General features: G+C 40.4%; 1 protein-coding gene across 15 annotated transcripts in view; it reads right to left on the reverse strand.

Moving 5' to 3' along the window:
* The window catches only part of PRUNE2 (prune homolog 2 with BCH domain), a 216,543-nt gene that overhangs the window by 139,780 nt on the left and 49,879 nt on the right, over positions 1–26,884 (reverse strand). For 11 of the 15 annotated variants that reach the window (XM_080667421.1, XM_080667420.1, XM_080667415.1 and 8 more), the window contains exons 4-7: positions 25,978–26,141; positions 14,217–14,369; positions 11,662–11,756; positions 10,373–10,429 (exon numbers count right to left, since the gene is read on the reverse strand). In XM_080667421.1, coding sequence (XP_080523547.1) covers positions 10,373–10,429; positions 11,662–11,756; positions 14,217–14,369; positions 25,978–26,141 — 469 coding nt within the window. The remainder of the gene's footprint in view (positions 1–10,372; positions 10,430–11,661; positions 11,757–14,216; positions 14,370–25,977; positions 26,142–26,884) is intronic. The other 4 variants (XM_080667408.1, XM_080667412.1, XM_080667417.1 and 1 more) reach the window with 1 other exon arrangement.

Here is a 26,884-nt window from a genome sequence, read left to right on the forward strand (position 1 = left end):
AGGGAAGTAAGATGAGGTCTAAGGAGTAGGAAAGCTATTCCTTCACTGTTACTTTATGAAGTTCCTAAATTCTGTTAGAGCTTCTGCTCTCAAAGGTGGGTTACTTTCACGGGCTCTGCGTGGATCTGTCGGACCTCCCATCTCTTATCTTCCCTGTGCTCCTGGACAGTTGAAATCCATTTCTACTCCTCACTTTCCCAGCCCCGAGGAAGCTGGCTCTGCCTCCCGCTTCTCTCAGCTGAGATCTGCTTTGTTTTCATTTCAAGTCAGCCCTTAGGCAGGATCTCTGAAAAATGCACACTGGGCCTCCCTTGCCCATGGCCAGATCGGGTTTATCATAAGTATTCCTTCCTGCATCCACTACTCTGACAATTTTCTTGCGGAGAAGGCTACTCCACACAGCCACCTGTTCTGTGCCCCCACTGTCAACACAGCCAGTCAGCACATTTCCTTAGAGTTTCTAGGCAGGAGTGAAACACAAGCAAGCACACTGTGTACCCCAAACTTGAAAGGGGCACATAGGAGTCCCTCTGAGTGGGCCTTCCAGAACCCACTGTCCAGTTCAATGTGAGGGACTGATGCTTCCTTGCTCTTAATAAAGCCCCACCCCAAAGCTATTGAGTCAGAACTCTGGTATCCTGTATTGGCCTATTAAAGCCTATTAGAATTACCATCATTCCTAAATTTAGGGAGGACTGAAATAATTTTGTTGCAGTATCAAATCCATATTTTGGTGCATAGGAGCTACTCAATACACGTTTGATGTCAAATGACTATATGAATGGGTAAATTTTATAGATGCATGAAATCAGTGCATGCACTCAAACTCTCCTCTTTAACCCTGGTGTGCCAAATAAACATCCAATCTTATGGGCTATAAACTAAGCTGGTGATGTTAATGAATGTAGTATAGATTGGAAGCGTCATTGTTTGCACAGGTAGGTACAAGATGACTGGTTTGTGATAAAAAGAAAGCATCCTGACTCAGCTGGTGTGGCTCAGTGGTTGAGCATCGACCCATGAACCAGGAGGTCACGGTTCAATTCCTGGTCAGGGAACATGCCTGGTTTATGGGCTTGATTCCCAGTAGAGGGCGTGTAGGAGACTGCAGATTAATGATTCTTTCTCATCATTGATGTTTCTCTCTCTCCTTTTCCCTTCCACTCTCTGAAATACATATATCACCCTTAAAGGCCAGAACAATGTAGAGTCACCCACAGGTTTTTACAGAGTGGAAGAGCTTGGCAAGAGCATATGTGAAGAAACTGAAAATTAGGTTTCATATTGGAATAATGAAAAAAAAAATACTAGTCTAAAATGTTGGAAGGCAAAACAAAGCTGCAAATACTTAATGTCATATTTGACCTTTTCTGGAAGAGTCTTTTACAGTTCATTCATAAGGTAAAAATAATAATAGACCTATTTCAAAGGGTAGCCATGAAGGTTCACTGAAAAAATAAGAAAATGTATGCTACAGAGTAAACAATCAATGAATGTTGGCTACTATCATATTAATTTTTCATTTGAATTATTCAGGGTATGGACTCTAGTGCCATCCTTAAGTACAGTGAGCGTTAAATGATTCTTTTGAAGAAATAAGGAAAGACAATTACCATATCACAGTCTAGCACTTAACCCTTTTCCTTTTTCCACCACTAGGCGACACCACCGACCTATAATAATCCACTCTTCTCCAAACAGGCTCAGCACAGCCAACCTTAGCAATCACCTTTGATTAACAAACAACAAAAAAGATGTCTATTCTAGAAGGTAACTATCCTAAATTATTTCTTTGTTTGAGTCTTTTCTCTGAATTGCCACTGGCTATTTGGTATAAACTTATGATTTCATTTCAGTGTGTACAAAAAATGAATCCTTGTTACTTAGGGAACCAATTCAGCTTTTACCTACAAGGATGGGGAAGGGGGATAACACAGTCGCAATTCACCGTTTTTGTTTTGTAGATGTTTCTTCTGTCACAAGCAAAGGGAACAATTTTCCTTTCGCTTCACAGCCTGCTTTTCTATGACAAGTGGATACAATAGTAGTAATTAACTATTAAAATATTGCATTTCATTCACAGGAGCATTACAGACAAACTAATCTAAACCAAGGTCAGGTCTCCAAAGCAGCACAATACCTCTGAAAGCAGGAGAGAGAGAAAAATAAATGAGAAAACAGGTAAGCAACAGCTGCTATTAAAAGTAACACCAGGCAGCTAAGACTGGTCTGACCACATTCCTAAAAAATGTAATTAGCCAAATCCTTCCAGAAATTAAGCCATCAAAATGACATTATAGTACACTTAAAAAATGTATTCACAGAGTGAAAGAGCAGTCATCCTAGCATAACACTATGTCCTGAGGGGTTCCCTTCTCATGAAGAAAGATGCAGAAGAGAATTCGATAGTGTACTATGAAGAAAGTTCAAACTGTCACAGATATATTTTGTGAAATGCTATTTCTTAATTCCCTCAGCAGTGCTGAAGTTGAGAATGAATTCACTTAATAGGCTGTTTTCTGGTTTCTTTGTCATCTTACGAGATGAATCAAAGCTTACCTATTTGATTTCCAAATAGCAACATTTATTAAAGGGCAATAACAAGAGAGGATTGAATTCTACCAATACCATGGAGCTCATTTCTCAGAAAGGTGGGTATTGACACCTGATTTCCTTCAAAAGGAAAGGGTCAGCTTACCTCCTCCTCCTAAATGATTTCAATAAAACAGGATTGCCTTCTGATTGTTTTTGAAGGTCTACAAATGTACAATTTTTATTTCTATAAGATGCAGCAATATATGAATTGATTCAAAATGCCTTCTGATAATATGCCCATTTCCCCAAAGGTGATGGTGAACGTCAAAGAGAGGTCCCCAAATAAGGCGGCACAGGTACCAGAAATACAGCATCAAAGCGGAGATGATATATGGAAAGATTTTTTATTGGCTTTTTAATAACAAATGTGTACTATAAAGTTACCAGAAGGAAGTGTGGTGCTGCCCAGGTAGGAGAAGTGACAGTGAAAAATAGAGCAGGGCTTCTGAAAGGAGCAGATGGACAAATGGAAAAGGGAGAAGCTGTGCAAACCTTCCAAGGGAAGACAGAGAATATTAAAAATGGTCTGGAAACTCCATGATGTGGCCCAAAGAGCATTATCAGAACTCACTGGTTCCGCCCATGATGGCTGGAGCGCAGGAGGAAGGTGATAATCCAGGATTCATTCCCAGAGAGAGCCAGCTCTGTGAGCCCAGCTGAACAGGAGAGACACAGCATGGGGAAGACAAGGCTTCCAGGACAGGAGTCCGAGTCTCCAGCGCACTGTTTCTGCACATTTCTTCCCAGTCTGGTTTTTGATGAATAAAATTGTAGTATATTTAATCATGACTTTTTTCTCCTCTGTGTGTGTGTGTGTGTGTGTGTGTGTGTGTAAATGCTTAAGATCTAGTCTCTTAGCAAATTTCAATTATACAACACAATGTTACCAACAACTACCAACCCCGTTTTGAGATATCACATTGGTACCTTGAACTTGGCCATGGTAACAGTATGTATTTACACCATGAAAATTGGAAACACTACATATTAAAGCCTGCTTTATTGCTTAGTTGGTTGTTTAGTGCAGGTGTTGGCAAATGACTGCCCACTGGCCACGTTCAGCACTCTGCGTGTCCGAGTACAGCCCATGAGCCAAACACTTTCAGTGAGTTGTTATTTTAAGTTCCTACATAAAATCATCCATTTTGCCTCGTGGTCCACAAAGTCTAAAATATTTACTGTCTAGCTCTTTATCAAGAAAATTTACCTTGTCTAGACTTAGGGAGGTAATGGAGAAAAAGTTAATTATGCAGGCTAAACTTAAAGTGGATTGTGTGTCTAGCCATCACACTGTGAATAGCAAAAAAAGTCCCCAAAACTCCTGAGGACATGTTCTTCTAGTATTTGAAAACTATTCAGCAAAGAAGTCATGTTGTTGACAAATAGGTGAAGTTCAGATCAAAATCTTGGTTTCACTTTCTTGTTATAGAAAATAAAAATATCAGCTACATTATTGTGGAAACAATACTTGTTCATCAAGGTAACCAAGAGTTGCACAAAAATTAACTAATTCATTCTATGAGATTCGATTGATTATATGTAAATTATTTGTAAATTGTGTGCTATATATCCTTTATATCAGATACATGGATAGATAGATAGATAGATTAACCCCCCCCCCGCCCCCAAGAGCTCTCATCGTTAAACATTTCCCAGCACACCACTGCTGCTTGCCCTTTATCATCAATCTGTGCTGACCTTAGAGACTGGCATGAACAATATAATATGATGGAAGTGATATTCTGAGACATTTTACATTAGGTCACAAGAAGTGCAGCTTCCACCTGAGTCTCTTAGAAAGTTCACTCTTGTTTGTCTCTCTCTCTCTCTCTCTCTCTATCCTCCCTCCCTCCCTCCCTCATCCCTCATCCCTAACTCTGGGAACCTAAGTGTCATGCTATGAGAAACCCAAGCCAGGTGACAGTCCCCACTGAACTCACAGTGGATCACCATCTGACTGCAACAGTGTGAGAAACTGAGCAAGCGCTGCCCAGTTGAACCCATAAATCTACAGAACTACGAGAGCTAATCATCTGTTTTCAGCCTCTGGGTTCTGAGGATGGCTTGCCACACAGCAGTACCTAACTGGAACACCCGTTATGTTGAGGAGGAGGAGGCAGTGAGGAGGAAGCAAATTGGACTCAACACATCAGGACCTCAAAACCCCCAGGTCAGGGTATTGTAGCTCTGTTCTATTCCATGGCCTTGGTGCGAAAGCAGTTGCACAAGCATGTTGGGGTGGGGACCTAATGAAAAGGGGAAATGGTAATGAGTAAAACACACCCACGTTTGCATGTAAATCTAAATCACACAAAGTCATTCTCCACTAGAGATGCAGCAAGTAAAAGACCATGAAATGGAACACGGACTTCACCCTATTTATTAACTACCAATGAACCATATATGAGGTTCCTAGAACGTCATGCAGCTCCTCCACAGCTTTCTTCTTATGCATAGAGTCAAACAGGCATGTCTAGGCTAGCGTCACTTAAAGCCCCCACAGGCTCCAGACAAGGCCATGTCATCATCACACCTGATCTCATTACCTCATTCCCACTGCACAGTTGTCCAGGGAAGTCAGTGGGGGTTTCTGGACTCTGAAGAGAATTTATGCCTGGAGCAGACTCTGCATTGTCTATAATTCCCCTTTCCACCTTTTCCACGTCAATGCATTTTTTTTTTCAGTGTTTCAGAGAGAAGGAGAGAGGACCAGGACATTACCCTATGCCAAAGATTGCACAATGGATAATGATTTCTAAACTCTGGATCAGCATGTGTCATATTCCTGCTGCAAAATGAGAGCTAGAAAAGCTGTATTGAGGCATTTTTTACCATTTAGGGACATAAACGGTCATTTAAAGAGAAGTATGGCTAGAAGAACAGTTAGATGTGACAGTGTACCTGAGCCAATGAAGTGTGAGCTAAAGAGATCGATACTATGTTCACATTGGACACATAAGAACTTCCCACCTTTGGCCCTCCAAGCGCATTTTCATCATGGCAGAGAGGATAGAGATGTCCACATGCAATCTGGGAGCCACGGATTGAAGATAGTCTCTGAATCATTTCTGGCCACCCAACCAGGAACACCAAATTGGATTGCTACATGAACAAAATATGGACAACCCCTCTGTTGAGTGTCTGAGATTTGAGATTTATCTGTTACAGCAGCTAGAGCTATCTTAACCAATGCACAGGTAATCATAGTACCTCTTCCTCACAGGGTTGCTGGAGGATTAAGTGAGATAATGTTTACAAGTCCTTACTCTACTGTCTGATACACAGTGAGCGCGCATCATCAAATGTTCATTCCTTCTTAACAAGGAGCAGTTGGCAGACCTGGACCAAAAAAGGAAATGGAGGCACTTAATTAAGAACTTGGAGGAGAGGCTGTGTATATTTCTGTTGGTTGGCCAGTTGGCTTTAAAAATCACCTTCAGTGTAAACATTTGGTGTTTTGAAGAATATGCTAATCAAAAATAATATGTGCGCTGAAACCGGTTTGGCTCAGTGGATAGAGCGTCGGCCTGTGGACTGAAGGGTCCCGGGTTCGATTCCGGTCAAGGGCATGTACCTTGGTTGCGGGCACATCCCCAGTGGGAGGTGTGCAGGAGGCAGCTGATCGATGTTTCTCTCTTATTGATGTTTCTAGCTCTCTATCCCTCTCCCTTCCTCTCTGTAAAATATCAATAAAATGTATTTTAAAAAAATAATATGTGCTTCCCCCAAATGTTTCTATGCATTCTATGACAAAATAATATAGGTAAATTCTCAGAGGTACTTTCATCCTGAACTCTTAAAAAATCAGAGCTCAAACAATGAGAAATCACATTTAGTACTTAAAATTAGTACACTGGATTTCTCACTCTTAAATCACCAGTTATAATAGTCCAGTGATGCTTCACTGTGGCCTGAGTCAATGTTCCCTTTTGTCAGACAAGAGTGTAACAAGGATCTCAGGAATTCATTCCGGCCTGCGCTCTGAAGGCAAAGAGGAAATGCTGGTATTTTTCCCTCTGCAGTGTTCCAGGGTGCAGCTTGGCTGGAACCTCTGCAGGGCAGAATGCGCTAGCAGTCTGAGTCACTTTACCAGAATGCAGCTCATGTGCTCTGTTCCAGGTTTCAAATGACAGTGTCTGGTCATGAGGAGGCCCTGGGCTGAGAGCACAGCAGAGCCGCAGAGAGAAAACAGGCGGGATAAAGGAGACAACATTTCAAGAGTTGGAAATCCCCATTTAAAGGAATTGGTTTAAAATAAAACCACATGTTAGCAACAGATAAGATGTGCTTAGCAGGCAACAGGCTCATTCAGATAGTTTTATTCTTTTCAGTTGTCTGGAAAACGACTACTTTTATCAATAGTGTATGTTATGGGTTGAATTTATATATTAAAGATATTGAGGTCCTAAACTCCAGCACCTCAAAAATGTGACCTTATTTGGAAATAGGGTCAATGCAGACATAACAGTTAAGATGAGGTCATTAGGGTAGGTCCTAATCCAAAATGACTGGTGTCCGTGTAAAAAGGGGTCATTTAGACACAGAGACATGCATAGGGATGATGTGAAGATGAAGGTGGAAGATGTGTATGATGATTTCACCAGCCAAGGACCATCAAAGATTGCCAGCAAACAGCCAGGAGGTAGGCGAGAGGCATGGAACAGATGCCCTCTCTCCCAGAGCCTTCAGAAGGAACCAATCCTGCCAACACCAGATCTTAAACTTCTAGCCTCCCGAACTGTGAGACAATAAATTTCTGTGTAAGTCACTCAGTCTGTGGTGCTTTGTTTTGGCAGCCTGAGCAGACTGGTACAGTATGTATGCAGGAATACATCATCATGCAACTGAGCAAAATAAAAAGGGGTCAAGTCATTACCTGGTTATTGTTCTTTCTGAGGAATGATGCTAATGACTAAACGCCCTTCAGGAGATGATTCAAGGAGGCATAATACTATTTGGTTCACAAGGGAACCATTAATGTAGTACTACCAGGCACATCCTTAGTTTCTTCAGTGGTACCTCATTCAAATGGAAAGATTTTTCTCTTCCCCTTAGATCTTAATATACTGCTTTACTAGGGAGTAAACTAGGATGTACAATCACCACTTCAATCTGCTGGCAAAGCAATAAAGGCCAAGTGTGTTCCAGTTAAGCATGTGCATTAATATCCATAAATTCTCGTCTTTCTTTTTTTCTGACTGAGGTTTTATTATTCTTAATGTTTATACTTTTTAGTTTTTAAAATGGATTTTGTTTTTGGCAACTTTTATTTTTCTATAATGGTTCCACCACTAAAATGAAGGACTGAAATAGAATCAAACCCACCTGAGTTTCTCTGTTGGTAAATAAACTAGCAAGCAATGAAAAGGGCACAAAGGATCAGGTACAATGATAATCGCTGAAGTGGAGTCCAATATGTGGTGTGTGCTGTAGTCAGACTCAGAATGACTCGGGCGGAGGCCATGTGAAATGAGACTATAGTGTCTTTTCCATGGTCCTCACTTCCAAGTCCTGTTTGTAAGAAAGGTTACCACCCCCCCGCCATGTTTCTGATAAGACCATTTTTTATTCATTGCTCCTCAATGTCACATTCATTCTGACTTCATATATTGAGCAAAGCATCGAAACTCGGTATTATTATAATTACTTTCTTTCTATGATAGGTCTTCCAATAACTTCTATAACCTTGATTAGATTACAAATATCATTTGTGATCTATGCTACAATAAAAATAAGAGACAAAGGGTTTAATAGCTTTCTCCCTTTAACATAGAGGTTCAGAGTCAACCATCTGCCAAAGGCAGTGATTTCTACCTCCCAAACCAATACTTCAATCTGAAGAACATGCTGTGTATGTTGCAAGGACACAAATCCTTCTAATTTTCTCAATATTTCTACCCAAGAAAATTAATTGGGTCACTAGGCAAATAAAGGCCATGACATGTACAACTGTGGAATTGCAGCATTGCAAAGGACCGCTGACAATGTAAGGAATCTTCTTTCTCATTTCCCTGACATGCCACGGGACCTCCAGTTGATTGCTTCCCGTGACAACAGCTAACTATTTGCATTTTGGGACAGCTGGATGAGCAGTACTCTCTACAAATATGTGGGCCATACTTCACTTGTTCTATGTCAGCCTTCAGCCATAATTATCTGGAAAAAAATGAATCGGGAAGCAACAAAGAGGGTTGACTTAGATGCACTTTGCTTTTCTAGCTATTTAAATTCAAAACGAAATGAAAATCAGATATCAAAGGAACAAATTTCAGACACCAATATGTACTAAATACCTACTATGTGCCCAGCACTAGGCCAGGAAATTAAAGGGAGATAGAACTCAAAGATTATTACCCTCAATTCACTTAAAATATTGTCTAACTATAATTAATATATGAAACAAGTTCCAATTAATGAAAGAGATAGTACAGTATACTAGTAAGTCCCAAGTTGGCCATTTAGACTAAATTTTGCAAAAGTTTAGAGGATGGTTATAAAAAAATGAAGAATTTATAAGCGTCATCATGCAGTAACATGGTCTTGACCATACTTTGTAGAACAAGTGAGATTTATAAAGTCATAGGAATTAAGACTATTTTTTTTGAGAATATATCTAGAGTTAAAGGGCAATTTGACAGCTGTTCCAAAACACACAAAATAAAATAGTGTTGATTCTGTTACTATTTTAAAAAGTGAGGACCCAGGAATGGGAAAGGAATGCTGAAATACAGTCAAGTAGGAGTAGGAACTGGGGAAATGCCACTGCTTCTCAGGATAAGCTGCTGGGAAAACCAAACCCTACCCTGAACTTGGGGATTTTTCTAACTGACAGATTTAATAAACAATGTGCATTTTATCTTTCAGAGAAGATATAGAATGTCACTGAGTTCCTTTGCTGTCTCTCAGTCATCTTTAATATCCCCATTCTGCACAAGTGAAAAGTTCCCATTCGGCTGGTTAGAATTTAATCTGTGTACCCTCTTTCTATGTACAAATGTCCTCCATCTTCCCAGAAAATCATACAGCACTTCCAAGATGTACTTAACCAGCCTGATTAATTACTGAGCCTCTATGTAAATTATGTCAAGAATAAGATGATCATTTTATCACTTTTTCAGCTTGCTAAACATTTACAGTTTAACATGTCTGACAAAGCCATTTGTATACCCCTGTAATATAAATGAAGGTACATTAAAGCTACGGTAAGTCTATAACACTAATAGCCTTCAAGTACTTTGCCAACTACAGACAGTTTCCTAAGCAATTACAAGATGTTCTATGTTAATTTAGAATGAAATTCCAAACAAGGCATTTAAAACCTAATAAGATGCTATTAAATTAAGGGAGACAGGGAGGGAGGAAAGAGAAAGAAAACCCTAAGGCTTGAACTAGGAGAAATGATTTTCGGAGCTACTGACCCTTGCAAGATCCACGTTTTCCTTGGACTTTTAGACACAAAACAGATTTCTAATTGAAGGTGATTATCTAGTTACTACATCCCAAATTGCCTGTATTTCTTGTTTTGAGTTATATCAACATCTAATTATATGAAGCACTGATCAGTTTGTAAGTCCATAGAAACTGCTGAGTTTCTACATACAATGAAAATGTGTTCTATAAACTATGAGACACTATCTAACCACCATGCCTAATTATCTTAAGTGACAACAGTTGCCTCCTAGTACTCATGTGGATCCAAGAGCTGAATTACAGTATCAATCAACAGGGAATACATTAAAGAAATCACAGAAAAAAAACCCCACAAAAAAAAAACCACCTGGTTTGCTCTTGGGTTTTCTGAGGTGTGGACACCCATATGCATGCCTGCTATTCCCTGGAAATATACATATTGATACAGTCACCGTTACCATGAGAAAAAAACACACAAAAGAACAGCAACATATGCCAAAACCGGTTTGGCTCAGTGGATAGAGCGTTGGCCTGCGGACTAAAAAGTCCCGGGTTCGATTCCGGTCAAGGGCATGTACCTTGGTTGCGGGCACATCCTCAGTGGGAGGTGTGCAGGAGGCAGCTGATCGATGTTTCTCTCTCATCGATGTTTCTATCTCTCTATCCCTCTCCCTTCCTCTCTGTGAAATATCAATAAAATATATTAAAAAAAAATTTAAAAAAAAAAAAAAAAGAACAGCAACATACAATTAAAACCAAAAGACAAATTTCTATGCTGCAATTTTTATCTCCATCTATACGACTTGAGAGCTCAGTGACTCAGTCAGAGGTGGGTAGCTCGATCAAGGCAATATCTATAATAATAAAGGCGTAATATGCTAATTAGACCGGACGACCTTCCAGACAAAGCCGGGGCTGTGAGGGAAGCCCGGGTCCTGGGTGCCGGGTGCCAGAGGGAAGCCGGTGCCGGCAGCCAGGGAAGGAAGGCCTACTCTTGCATGAATTCCGTGCATCAGGCCTCTAGTAACAATGTAAAGAAATAAACAAAGTTCTGCACAGCACAAGCGTGCCTCTGTAAAATATAATTCCCATTAGGGAGGTTAATTAAGATTAACACACAAGTCATTGAAGATCCCCATAGTAGACAAAGGATAATTTACCAAGGAAGCACACAAAGACTAGAGTAGCATTCACTCTGAGTCATTCATTGAAGGGACTGGAAGGAGGGTCTTATTAATACTTGAGATGTCATCATTGGTTACCAAAATGATATGTATCCAATCAGCTTACAAAGGCCAAAGGACAGCTTATTTTCTTAGAAAAGTTCTATGAACAATTCAGGGTGGCACACAGAACAAAATGCAAACCAGAAGTGAATCCAATCAAGTGTATAATCATTGCTATCAAACAGGTTATACTCACACATACACGTGCATATGTGAGGTATTGTTTTACTGAGATGAATCAATGCCCTCATCGACTTAGTATAGTGTTTTCACCCAAAATAATAACCTGCATTTCTAATCAAACCGATTCCAAAGAAGTATTCACAGCAAAAGCCGAACACTGACTTATGTGGTGGAGAGCGCTGTACCCCAGGTGCTCAGACGCCATCGTGGGAATTCTATCATTGCCAAAAAGCATTCCCTCCCTTACCTCTAGGGTCATGTTCACAGTACTGATGGCCACTTTTATTTCTCCATCTGTCAGTTCTTTTAGGTCCTTCAACATTATCTGTTCAATACTTAAACCTGTGGATGAAAAGGGAAAACAGTATGTTAAATTGCGTAACTTTTTTTTTTCTAGTAATTTCAATGAATAATTACTTTAATTATTTATCCTGTTAATTTCAATATTTCCCCACTAATAATGCTTTTATCCATCATAAACACACACACACACACACTAAGGCAAAAATCACTTTAGTGACAATATTTGCATCATTTAGGATCCCAGCAGGTAAAAGAAGTCACCCCTCATAATCTAAAAGAAGACTCTTTAATGGCAGGACACTTACAGAGCTGTGGGCAGGACTGACAGAGAGAATAAACCATGGTGAGCGCCCAGAGGCTGGCAAAGGGACGAAGGGAAGAAGTGAGATCTGGACCTGCAGAAGAGGGGCTGCCAGAGACTCGGCGCCAAATCAGAAAGGGAGCAGGGAAGGAATAAGCCTCTCTTTTCTTCGGGAGACCCTCATGCCCCACCTGTTACTAATTCTTCCCATTAACCAAACCCAATCAGAAGGCAATAATCTTCAGGGAGCCCAGAGCAAACCAGGGCAGAAGGTGCAATGGAGGGAGGTGGACAAACTATCATACCCATTACTAGGCAATCTAGCCAAATAATACCTAACAAGGCCATAATTTGCTTTCTGGATGCATTTAGGTGAGCCCCAGGTTTTCTAGTATAATTTTATTAAAAATGCACTTTATAAATGTGACCCATAAAACTGTCATAATTAAGGTGGTCACCCTTGTAATAGGCTCTGACATAGGCGATACTGAATTACTTAAACGATGGGAGAAATCATCTGGAATGGTGAAATTATCCGGACTGCATAGTTTGGCTGACCAATGTGTTTCAATGAAGTCTATGGCCAAAACACAGGAAAGGGTCTGGCTTGACATTTAATAACCTCGCCCTCGGTTATTCTATCTGACTAGAACTATCCTCTTGGGAAGAAGACCCATCAGGAAGCCCAGCAAAGCACATACATCCTTCCCAGATGCATGAAGACACCAGAGTCGATCACTTGCCTTCCTCCCAGTTTAGAACGCAGTCAATCACAGCAGTCTGGGAAACAGGTACTAAATATGTTTCTTTGACTCGAAGATTGAAAGGCTGCACTCTATCATACTGCAGTATGAAATGATTTATAGACTGTTGTGACATTAAAAGTTTGGCCTAGTTTTAAAGATGAATGACGAAATGCATACCATCGTGCAGCTACACATACCATATCGTCACACATGTGCACCTGTAACAGAAAGTGTGGAACCCACAGGGCCCCACCCACACCTGCCATTGCAGTGAGCCCAGCATGACGCTCAACCAGCAGCACCTGCATCTCCTTTCCTGAGGGCTTTCTCTGGCCACCAGAGGCTGCTCTGAGGGAACTGACAGCCCCAGGGACTGAGTGGCCTTCAATATCCCAGCGGTATATTGGTAAATGTTAAAGAATCAGCAACAAAACCCGATTTGTGGTACATGTAGTGTCAATTTCTCTGGTGCCAATACGTCTACAGCGAATGCTGTCATTGCTGCCAACCTAAGACTGACCAATTCACAAAATCCCTGAAACTAACAATCAGCTCCTAGAGCTCCAATAACAAGTTCCAACACACCACTGCGCTCGCTCGCTCCTCAGGTGGGATAACACTGAGGTGCAAGTTTATACTCTTTCCCAGGGCTCCCTAGTTGGATGAAGGCCTGATTGCCCACGGAGCTAACTCCATCCCCTATCAGTGTTCCTGGGGTCACATCTCTGATAAACTGCTCTGCCTCAGGCCCTGCCCTTGAGCAATTCCAAACTAAGGAAGAAAGCTTTGCACCTTAAAGGTAGGTTGTCTGGGTATAAATCCTGGCCCGGCCACCAGGCAGGTGTGTGTGATGCAAAAGCAACGACGCCTCTCTGTGCTCCAGTGTTCTCACCTAGAAACTGGGGATAATAACAGGACCTGACAGGGTTGTCCTGGGGACTCATGCAGTTATGCCATCGGAACCTTGTGTATCTTAGGCACTCAATGGATTGTAGCTATTTATTATTATTATTATTATTATTATTATTATTATTATTATTATAATGAAACAACTGATCAGGGAATCCGCTGTACTGAGAAAGCCTAGACTTGGAGAACAAGTCTATCTACTCGGCTGTCTTCTCTTTTATTTTATTTTCTAAAATTAATTGATTTACAAAATCTCATTGTGCTTGACATTGCTCAGGATGGAGATTTCATGTCATCATCTGGGGTGAGCATGAGACGTGTGAGTTAACCACACACCCAGACACGAAGGCCTCAGAGGACAGGCTGCATGCAGGCTGCCTGCTTCCAGGTGAGCCGACACCAGGTGCCTGGAAATCGTCCACCAGTACGAGCAACAGGGAGCAAAGTGCAGGCGGAGTCAAATTCACCTTCTGGGACCTGGCAGCACTCCACCCCACACACCAGCCCTGCTCAGAGCTGCGGCAGAGCCGGACGGTCACTCACCCTGAGCCCCGGACTGGCTCTCCTGCAGCACCGTGATGATGTCCTCTCTGGGAGGTAAGCTAGGGAACTTTTCTTCCAGGATGGAAAGGATTTCCTCCTGCTTCTCTGAGATCTTCTCGGATTCCATGGTCATGTACTTGAAAAGGATGCTACCTAAAAGGCAGGAATAAAACAGCCTTAAACGTTCCACCCACGCCAGGAAGCAGCCAGGAAAAGCAGTGTTTGCTGGCCCTTCCACCTCTGCTTCCACTTCCAGTATCTTGCTGGAGCAGGGGCCTCCACAGTGTAGCATTCAAGAAGTAATTTTTAGAAACTCCATTGGTTACCATCTGCCCTCTCTCATTTTCTCCAGATATTAATCTCTACAACTTAACTGACCATAGCATGCTCTATGACACAGAGTTTTATGGATAAAGGAACAAAATATATAGCTTCTCCCCACCCCACACAAATACATAAAAATGGTAAATGTTGGGTTTACATGATTTCAGAATGAAAGTTAATGGTAAGCCCAGCTGGCGTGGCTCAGTGGTTGAACGTTGACCTATGAACCAGGAGGTCACAGTTCGATTCCTGGTTGGGGCATATGCCCAGATTGTGGGCTCAGTCCCCAGTGTGGGGCATGCAGGAAGCAGCCAATCAATGATTCTTTCTCATCGTTGATGTTTCTATCTCTCTCTCCCTTTTTTTTTCCCTCTCTGAAATCTATCTCCCTCTCTCTCTCTCGTTCTGCATTATTTATTTCTTAAGTTAAAGTGTACACCAAGTCCAGTCAGAATAAAGCTTTTCCTATTGCATTTCAACTGCAGTAAGACTATGCTGAAAGGAAAAAGTCCCCTTTCTTCACCCAGTTTTTTAATACAACATTTATATTTGCTAATAACATAGCTTCTAAATATGTAAAGCAAAAATTGACAAAATGGGACGAAGAAAGATAAATATATAGTCACAGTGGGAAATTTTAACACATTTCTCTCACCAATTCTAAGAACCAATAGAAAAAGTGTATAAAGATGTAGAATATTTGAGCAACATGAGCAACAAATTTGACTTAACTCACATATATTGAACATTGCTATCAACAATGACAAATGAAACATTTACTCAAATTGACCATCTGTTGAGGCATAAATCAAATCTTAACAAATTCCAAAGCATTGCAATCAGTTATATTCTGTGACCACCACACGAACAGTCTGAAAATCACAATAAAACAAAACCTAGAAAATTTCCAAATCTTTGAAAACTAAACAATGCACTTCCAAATAACTCATGGTAAAAGAAGAAATCACAATCCTATATAATAAAAGGGTAATATGCAAATTGATCCTAACAGTAGAATGACTGGTCGCTATGACGTGCACAGACCACCAGGGGGCAGACACAGCTCAACACAGGAGCTGCCCCTGGTGGTCAGTGCGCTCCCACAGGGGGAGCTCCGCTCAGCCACAAGCCAGGCTGACAGCTGCGAGCACAGCAGCGGTGGCAGGAGCCTCTCCTGCCTCCCTGGCAGTGCTAAGGATGTCCAACTGTGGCTTAGGCCCATTAGACATCCCCTGAGGGTTCCTGAGCTGCCAGAGGGATGTTGGACTGCCAGCTTAGGCCCGATTCCCTGGAGAACGGGCCTAAGTCAGCAGGTGGACATCCCCCAAGGGCTCCAGGGCTGCAAGAGGGCACAGGCCGGGCTGAGGGACCCCCCCCCCCCCACCCAGTGCATGAATTTTCATGCACTGGGCCTCTAGTGTAAATCGATATATATATATATATATATATATATATATATATATATATATATATATATATATATATATATAAAAGCCTAAGCAACCGTTACACCGAATGACCGGAACGACGGGAATGACCGATCAACCAGTCACTTTGATGTGCTACTGACCACCAGGGGGCAGATGCTCAATGCAGGAGCTGCCCCCCGGTGGTCAGTGTGCTCCCACGGTCCCTCCTCCCAGTCGGCCAACTTCCTGCAGTCCCTCCCGCCAGCCGGCCAACCTCCCACAGTCCCTCCCCCCTGCCGGCTGGCCCCCCTGATAGGCCTCCATCGTTGGCCAGGCCAAGGGACCCCACTCGTGCATGAATTTGTGCACCAGGCCTCTAGTTATAATACATTTTAATTAAATGATAAAGAAAATATGACATTTAAACTTGTGGAATGTAAGTACAAGCTGTGCTCTGAGGAAATTTTATAGCCTTAAAAGCATAAGATATTAAAAGAAAATCCAGCCCTAGCCAGTGTTTCTCAGTGGTCAGAGCATAGGCCAGGGGTGGGCAAACTTTTTGACTCGAGGGCCACAATGGGTTCTTAAACTGGACCGGAGGGCTGGAACAAAAGCATGGATGGAGTGTTTGTGTGAACTAATATAAATTCAAAGTAAAGGAGCGGAGGGGAGAGCAAGAGAACCGGATAGAACAGCCGGATCTGGCCCGCGGGCCGTAGTTTGCCCACGGCTGGCGTAGGCCCATGCACCAAAGGGTCTTGGGTTTGATTCCAGGTCAAGGGTACATACCTGGCTTGCAGGTTCAATCCCTGGCCCTGGTTGGGGTGTGTGCAGGAGGCAACCAATTAATGTGACTTTCTCACATCAGTATTTCTCTCTCCTCCCACTTCACTCTCTAAAAATCAACTGAAAATGTCCTTGGGTGAGGACTAACAATAAAAACAACAAATTAAAAGAAAAAGAAAACCCAGAAAGTTCAACTAAAAAATGTAGAAGGAAGGATATAATAAAGATAAGAGTAAAACATAAAGGCATAGGAGACAAACACATATGAAGAAAATTAATAAAACCAAAAGTTGACTCCTTGTAAAGAGTTTTGGAAGGAAGAAGTTAAAAATCTGGATGGTTCTTTTTATATTTAAAAATGAATCCATAGTTTAATACCCATAGTCCCAAACATTTAAGAAAGAAAATACTAATTTTACAAAAATTCCTCCAAAGAATAAAAAGAACACTTCCCAACTTATTTCTGGGATCCAGCATAATCTTGACACCAACGTTCAATAGAGACATTACAAGAAAGAATTAGAGGCAAACCTCTCATAAACACAGATTTTAAAAAATAATTTAAACTAGTCCCAAATCAAATTAGCAATATGTAATGGGATATCAAATAGTCACCAGGTAGGGATTTCCTAGAAATTCAAGGACAAATTAACATTCAAAAAGTAATCAATATAATCTGCTCTATAAATAGAATAAAAGAGAAAAAAAATCAAGATTACTTCAAACGATGTCAATAGTAAAACTACTTGATAAAAGACAAGATTTGATCATTATATAAAATCTCAGCCAAGTAGAAATAGAAGACAACGTCTTTATTTTGATGAAGGGCATTTATAAAAACAAAGTACAGAAAGCAAATATTATATTTAATTGTGAAGTATTAAAAGCTTTCCACTTTAAATCCAAATGAGACAAGGATTCCTGTGATGACTACTTCCATTCACTAGGGCACTGTGAATCCTAGCCAGAGAAGTAAGGCAAGCAAAAGAAGTGAAGTGTATGTAAGTAAAGGGAAAAAAGGAATAAACACATCTTTCCTCAGAGATTATCTATTTGTGTCTGTAAAAAAAAATCAAAATCTACAAATGAGCTTAAAATAGTAAGTAAATTTAACAAGTTGGATATAAGTTTAATAACACAAAATGTGTATTTCTATAAATAACTAGAGGCCTGGTGCACGAAATTCATGCACGGGGGCGGGGGTTTGTCCCTCAGCCCAGCCTGCACCCTCTCCAATCTGGGACCCATCAAGGGATGTCTGACTGCCCGTTTAGACCCGATCCTAGGGATCAAGCCTAAATGGGCAGTCGGACATCCCTCTCACAATCCAGGACCGCTGGCTCCCAACTGCTGGCCTGCCTGCCTTCCTGATTGCCCCTAACCACTTCTGCCTGCCAGCCTGATCACCCCCTAACCACTTCTGCCTGCCAGCCTGATCACCCCCTAACCACCCCCCTGCCAGCCTGATTGCCCCTAACTGCCCTCCCCTGCAGGCCTGGTCACCCCTAACTGCCCTCCCCTGCCGGCCTGGTCCCCCCAACTGCTCTCCCCTGCAGGCCTGGGTCCCCCCCAACTGCCCTCCCCTGCTGGCCATCTTGTGGCAGCCATATTGTGTCCACATGGGGGCAGCCATCTTGTGTGTTGGAGTGATGGTCAATTTGCATATTACTCTTTTATTAGATAGGATAAAGGCCTGGTGCATGGGTGGGGACCAGCTAGTTTTCTCTGAAGGGTGTCCTGGATCAGGGTGGGGTTCCCTTGGGGCATGGGGCAGCTTGGGCGAGGGACCTGTGGTGGTTTGCAGGCGACCACACTTCCTGGTGACCCAAGCGGAGGCCCTGGTATCTGGGATTTATTTATTTTCTATAATTGAAACTTTGTAGCCTTGAGTGGGGCTGTCCAGAGTGTGCAGGAAGCTTGGCTTCCTCCATTGTCGGAGAAACCCAACCCTCCTGCTCGCTCCGTGGCCGCATCCATCTTGGTTGGGTTGATTTGCATACTTGCTCCTGATTGGGTGGTGGGTGTGGCTTGTGGGTGTAGCAGAGGTATGGTCAATTTGCATATTACTCTTTTATTATATAGGATAACAACTTGAAAATCAAATTTAAATATTAAAAAACTGTAATCGCATCAAAATATAAGATACTTAGGAATTTTAAAATGTGCCTGGCTTAGAGTCAAACCAATAATCCAATTTCTTTTATTTGAGGATCTTAATTTTTAAAATACATACTATAGAAAAGTGATACTCAGAAGTTAATCTAAGAGATATTGCACTAAACAGAGTCCTACAGAATAATTCAATGAAAAGAGATTGACTCTGGTTGATGATGAAATGTGACTTGACACATAGAAAGGAGACGATGTACTGACACAGATGGAGAAAAATAATGAGCATCAAAAAGATAGTCACCACACTCTGAGATGTTTCTACTGCATAAGAAAAACTATGGCCCAAATTTATCCAAGAGACTCATCTATACAAATTTTTCTTCTTCACATTAGAGACCCATTCAACTACATACTTAGTTGCCTAACAGTATCAGAATATACGGTAGCCAAAGGCATCTCTTTACAAATTCAAACCTGCTTTTGATTTAACCTTCAGCAAATTCTGCAGAACTCAAGAACTACTTAAGTCCATACACTGTGCCCAAAAGCGTCCCAGCTATTCACCGGCCAGGGGGAATGAACAACAAGCAACAGAGAAAGCAATTATTATAAAATAGTAACAAACATTTCATTCCATTAGGAAAAAGTCACCTGCACTAGTCTTTGTTGAAAAGAATGGTGAAGTGAAGGACCACTTGCCAAAAGCAATTGCAATACATAAATATTAAACATGATCTAACGAAGCCAGAAGTTGTTTGGGGAAAGCATTCATCAGTAAAAGCATATTCTGCAGGATGAACTCTTAGCAGAAAAGAAGGGACTTAAATCTGTTTCTTGTTTCACCTGGGATAGATTTTTTTCATGCCGAAGCAAAAACATTAAAGAATGAATAATAGAGGGAGGAAAAGAGGAAGGAGAAAAATATAGAAAATACAATGTAGCTCACATTTTTGGCTGAAAGGGGATGAAAAAATAAACATATTATTCAGTGCTTAATAATCTTATAAATTTTAAATGTCTGAATTTAATAAGGCTTATCTTTGTATGACAGAAGAACTAACTAATGCTCTGAGGTTGGAGAATTGTTCTGGTTTTATATTTTGCTGAAAAAATAATTTCTTTCCCCTACCCCCAATACAGGCCTTTCCTCTTCCTAAGCAAAACAAGCAATGTAATTCCCTTGGACAACTGTAACCATTTCAGGAGAGGGATGATTCACTCTTTGGGCAAGAGGGGAAAAAAAAAAAAAAAGCTGGCCCTCTTCCTTTTCTATTTGACCTCCTTAAAAGGACCTTTTTGAAGCTGTTAGTCCAGGATACTAAAATAGCAAGGAACTATTCTTTATTAAAGTTCAAATGGAGCTGCCAATAGAAAGGAGAGAAATTGTTTCCTAAAAGCCGAGGGAATCGTTTTTCCTGCGCTAAGAACAATTGCTGTTATTTGTTTCACTGTTCATATTGAGGCTCTGTCAAGGCCTTATACAAAGACAAGCGAAAATCATTTGAGGAAAGTGTTGTCTTGATGGAAATATGCCTGGTAAATGGCTGAAATCCCATCATTGCCAGCTGGTTCCTGAAACACACACACACCACACCACACACACACACACACACACACACACACACACACACACACACAATGCGATGATTCAGCAATTTAATGTTCCTCAAATCTGGCAATAGTCCTCTAGTACACATCTCTGGGGAAATAAAAGAATATGGATTGAGGAGTCTGGCGGGTTTACAGTAATTGTTTGCTTTGGGCACAAACCCCAGGCATAACCAAATACCAATGTTAGGCCACCATGACTGTGTAATTTGACTTTTAGATAGTTCAAGCTGCAGCTTGTCTGAAAATGATAACAGATCTTGGAAGCAGACAGTAGGAGGGAGAAGAGTCGGGAGAGGAAGGGATGACAAAGAAAGGCAGGAAGGAGAAAGAAAGCAAAGAACAAAGAAAACCACAACAGCAAAAACAGAGATAGGGAGGGGGTTGAAGAAGTGAATAGACATTTCCAAAATTCAGGGTCGATTATGATCTCATGTGAATGAGCACATTCTCATAGACAATTGAGAAGGGGGAAGTATCTGACATATTGTATCCAGTTCCTATGCAAACTGCTATTATGTATGTTGGAGGATGTCTATGACGTTATTAAGTGTTTTTTTCCAAGAAGACTGACACAAGGAAAAAACACTTGATATTTAGACTTTTTTAAAAAAATGAAGTCCTGGTATGTGTGTTTTAAGTAATAATGTAAATATTGCAATTAATTAAATTTCTACATTTTCATTGATTCCAGGAAGCTCATATCCAGAGTTTCAAATTGAAAATTATTTTCACTCCATTTTTTTTAACTATATCCTGATCTTATTCCTTTCTATACATGGTTTTGTTTCCTGACTGTGACTTTTTTGTTTTTCTTATATTTGCATAAACCACTTCAAATATTCTATGAAAAAAGGGAGGAAATAAATAATGAATAGACAGATGATAGATAACTGACCTGAGCAAATAGACACTACAGTTAATATAAGTGTAGAGGTCTAGTAACAATGAGAGTGTACACCATACAATTCTTGTTACATAATATATAAAACAGGCAAAACCCATCTGTAGTTTTAAGGGGTACATACAAAGGTGATCAAAACTATAAAGATATACAGGGAAGTATGTGCCATGAAAATCAGAATGTTGGTTACCTTTAGTTAGAGAGGAAGTGAACAGTGATGGAAAGGTGTACAAAGAGGTCACCTTGTTCTATTTCTTTACCCAAGTTATTGGTAAAGGGGGGTTCCTTTTGTAATAACTCATATATTTATGTTTTTATATTCATATTTTACATTCTTTTCTGTATGTGTATATACTCCATGAAAAGATTAAAATGATATACAATATATATGTATCATATATATAACAACCAACTGCTGAAAATAAAAACAAATGTTTGCAAAATAACAAGACAAAGTCTAGGATTTCTAAAAGCTAAAAAAAAAAAAAAAGGATTAATTGTTAGAATGAATAATGTCCAAAGTTTGGACATTAAGAATGCTGGAAGGGTGGGCTGGAATGCAATGGATATAAAATATCATAGCACTAACTAAATCAATTTAGCCATTAAAAAAACAACAGAAAGTGCATAAACAATCTTGCAAAATTCGTTTTATGGCAGTATTTACTGAGGGTCTGCTATGTGGCAGGCTCTGTTCCAGGCACCAGAGACACAACAGTGGAGCAGTGAACAAAACATGTCAGATCGCTCTTCTCATGAAGCTTACATTCTGGAGTGAGGGGTCAAGAGGGAGGAGACTGGTGACAGAAAGAAAGATAAGTAGATAGAAACTTGCATTCCAGAGGAGGGAACAGCTTACGTAAATCCTCAAAAGTGGAAAGAGTTGGGCATATTTGGAAGACAGAAAGGCCCCTGTCCTTGGAGCACCCAGTGGGAAAGGGGGAAACAGCATGAGAGGATGTCAGAGTAGGAGAGGAAGATCATGTTGTAGTTTGCAAGGGTGGGGAGCTTGGATTCTGAGTGTGATGGGTATTAAGCAGGAGGTTGATAGGACCTGGTTTATATTATTCAGAGGTCCTTCTGACTACTCCACAGGCAATAGGTTTCATGGAGGAAATGGGACAACAGTCAGGAGGCTATCGCATTAGCCGAGTGGAGACAGAATGGTGGCTTGGATTCGATCACTAGTAGTGACCGTGGCTATGTTTTAAATGTATGTCAGCAGGACTGATTGTGACCTGAGTAACTGTCTTTTTGCCAGTGCCTTTTACGAAATTGGGGAAACTGGGATAAAAGCAGGTTTGCAGGTACAGGGAACTAAAGGTTTCCATTACAGCCATGAGAAAGGTGGTGGCACTAATTAGATATGCATGCAAAGGTGTCATGTGGGCATAGGTATAAACCTGGAAATCTAACAGAGATAACAGCTGAAGATACAGGGAGTCACAGCCTAAGTACTATGTTTAAAGTCTCAGAACTAAATGAGGTCAGTGTATAGAGCAAAAATGCCCAAGACAACGTTCCAGGGTACTGCAATACTTAGAAGTTGAGCAGAGAAGAGCTAACAAGTACAACTAAGGAAGAGTAGGCCCAACCTACTCTTTTAGAAATTAAGAAATGCATTGAAAAGTACATATTCCTTTCAGCATAAGAGGCTAAGGGGCAGACTTAGGGAGCTCTCCAAGGATTGAGGGGATCAATATCTTGGCCCTTCATGGCACACCGTGTGCCTCCGCATGGTGTGTTCTCAGATCTGACCCTGGGAATGAAAGGCAACCAACAACCCAACTCATTATTTAGTTCTTAGTAAATTCAGATTTTGGGGGTACAAAGTTCACAATAATATATTCTCTACAGAGTTCTAACTATGAAGCTGTTTAAAGACTCTTCCAAGTCAGCCGTGCATATCTAGTCTCACAACATCTGGAAATAGACATTTTTCAAAGTTCTTTATGGGAAGGGTGTGCATAGAAATTGTGCATTCCTTCAAGACCTAGAAGAATGCATCAAGACATGTTCTAGAAATGTGTGTCAAATTGATGATCATTTGATCGCCCAAAAATACAAAATAATATCGTAGCTATTTATAGAGAAACCCTTTAGAAAGAGAACTTTTTATGTTATGAAAATAAAGATTGCTAGAATTATTTATAGGCACATAAAAAACACCTCCCTTTAGGTTTGGTGTTAGCACATGACTAGAAAAATATGAAATCTAGGTTTGAGTTTAGTGAATAATGCAAAATTTGACTTGATTTCTTTCTTATATTTACTTGAAATTCAGTACCTTTTAAAAATTGCCCATTGCCCTTATGAACAGTTGAGTCAAACTCCTTGGAACACCATCCCTTAGTTCCCTCTGGGCAAGACGATTCAGTGACGTCTCCTCTCCCCTCCACATACACAGCACACACATGCACTCCTGCCCATCTTGGCAAAAGGTCTCCAGAGCCCGCTTTCCATTCACACACGCCACCTATGTCTCCTCCGCCCAGGCTCCAGTGGCTCTGACTCTCATGACAGTATCAGTATTGGCAGTCTTCACAGGCAGAGGCACTTCACTTCTCACATTCCAATTTCCGAGTGACAATGAAGTGATTTCACTAGTCTGGCTGCTTCCTAGCCCCACTTCAAGCCCAACCCTATGAAAAACCTCTGAAGATAAAAGCCAAAGTCCTTTACCACAGCTTTAATTCTTGGTAGCTTGGCTAACTAAAGCCATGGCCACTAACGAAAGGGTCTGTATTCCTTCTAATTCCCTACATCTGAATATTATCATCAGCATCATCATCAACAACAAAATCATCTTTGTACCAATGTGTTACAGTTTGACTGTCAATTTTACTATCTATAGAAAACCATGAAGATGAACTGCTCATTGACTACAATTCTTTCCTACTAAATAATACATGTATTTTTTGAACAATAAGCCAAACCTTCTTAGTTTGCAAACAAAATATCAATCAACTTCCCTCTTGGCTGAGATCTCCAATTACCTTTATTTTCCTTCTGGTCTGTCACGGAGATAAATGACTGTGCTTGCTTAGTTTAGTTGAGGGCACAGTTTCCCATAGAGCATTTTACAGATGCCATTAGCCAGAAAAATATTTTAAATGGGTTTACTGGGGCCATTAGTTCTAAAACATTTACAGGAACTTTATGACTCTTAAACTTTTTTTCCTTCCAAATTGTGGTAGAGACAGAGAAAGTGAAGAAAAGGCTTTAAAAGACCTAAGTCAACTTATGAAGGATCAAAGATGACTCTTGAGAATATAACTTCACTTGCTTAATTCCACATAAAACTTAAATTAATGTCCTGAATGTGCTGATATTGCTTTCAAATATCTTGTCCCACTCCCACTAATATGCCTCTCTGAGCTGGTTTCTCCACTGTGTATCTTATTAAAACAAAACATTATCCCTTATGAGTGACATTGTCATTAACTCAATCTATATTAGACACTTTAACAAGCAAGAAACAAGTTCAATGATAACATTAGAAACTTAATGTGTTTACATAATTTAAATATTGGTATGTATTTGTACAAATATTGGGTACAAAACTTAAATATTGGTACATATGGTGTTTATTCCAAACTGTGTTTAGGCATTTAATATATGGAACTAGCAATTTTACTCTTTTTATTGTTTTGTTTATACTTGCAATCAACAATGTGCAATTTTTATTTTCTTTTTCCTATGTGTTGTTTGTTCTGATTATATTATTAAAATGTTATTCTTTGTCTGTTGAATAGAATAATAAAAATTGAGACTTGTAAAAAAAAGAGTTGAGTCAACATTCTCTCAGTCTTCTTCCTTTTTAAATTCTTTCAGCCTGTTCATTACTCATTTTTACTTTCTTGGGTTAAATACGTCTGAAAAAAATCTATGTCTGCCATGTTCAAGAAAGAAAAAAACAAACACCAACACTCATAATACAAAACCCCAAACTGTCCTAAGTGAGGCAACATGGAATTGTTGTGGCACCAAAGTCAGCTGACAGTTCCCAGCTTGGAAATCACTTTTTGGAAGCAGTGGGCTCCGTGGAGATGAAATAGAGATTAGGGAGCACTCGATGACTGCAGACCAGAATGCCTGACGCAGGCTGAGAAACGATGGAATACATTACAAGACGGGGAGAAAGAGGTGACAATTTGACTATAAAAGTCCATCTTGCACAATGTTGCCAAAATGAAAGGTGCAGTTTGCCATCCAAACAGTATTATATAAACCAAGCAGGTATCAGCGTTAGGAGATATTCAATGTGAGAAAGTGGAAGTCTGGCCCATATTCACATTGTGGGGCAAGAAACACCTCTGGGAGCTGTTAAAGGGTCAGAGGAGCACTTCCAGCTCCCCAACAGAGGTGCAGGAGTTTCATTTAATATTCTTGCCTTGAAACAGCACAAATCTGTCATGCCTATTTTTAAATGCACATTTTTAATATTCTATATAATGCTACTCTTTAACAAACTCTTTACTCCCTGCCTCTCTGATGAAGCTTCCCGTGGTCTTTAAAGGGATTGTTAACCCAAGAATGGATCGCACTCTTTCTGCATGAGCAAGTCGAGAGACACTCCATTAAGCCTTCCAGTATTTAATAGAAAGAGTCATCTCACCTCTGAGGAGATGAGCCAGCTGCTCGGTGATGAGCTCGGGAGCTTCCTGGAGAATCTCTTTCACCACGAGGGAGGAGGAAGACTCGCCGAACCCAAGCCCAGCGTCGCTCTGCTCAACTGGACTAATGACTTTGACAACAGCCGATTCTAAAGCTTTGTCCTCACTGGAAAGCAAATGGAGGAGAGGAAGAGAAAGAAATATGCCATGTTTTCTTACTTTGGGGAAATCTTTAATCTCTTCTCCCACACAAATGACTTCCTCTCAATAGCCAAAAATATAAGTAAGTGCATATGACTCAGAAGAACCTTATTCTATATGTTTTCACATTTCATGTTAACTAATTACATTCCCCAAGATTCTTAGAGTGCCTTCACACCTTTGTACTCCTCTCTCACTTTGCTACTGGATAATAATAATAATTGCTAACATTTGTTGAGCTTCCACTATGGGTCAGATACTGTTATAAATACGTTTGAAGTATTATCACATTTTATACTATAAAATGACCCTATGAAATGGATTTTATTAAAATTTCCACTTTACAAATGGGGAGACAGAGGCATGAAGAGATTAAGAAATTTGTCCAAGGTCAGAAAGCCTGTAAGTAGACTGGCTTGTATTTAGACTCTGATAATCTGATTCCAACATTTGCACATCCAGTCATAGTGCTAGAGAAAAAATACTATGGGCTTATTTACTTCTGAAGAAAAATCTGGATAAAACTAACTTTATTCTCTCTTGTGCCAAAGCCAAATGCGTAGCAGTGAAGGAAATGAAGAACTCTATTTTTGAAAGCATTCTATTTCATAAACTATCTCAAAGCCAGAGTTCACAACTTCAGTCTCAAAACAAGCAAAATTTTTCAATTTTAATTGGTAACAAAACTCTTCTGAAGATTTCAACTGA

The sequence above is a fragment of the Plecotus auritus genome, assembly GCF_963455305.1.
Source record: "Plecotus auritus genome assembly, chromosome: 5".
Lineage (NCBI taxonomy): Eukaryota > Metazoa > Chordata > Mammalia > Chiroptera > Vespertilionidae > Plecotus > Plecotus auritus.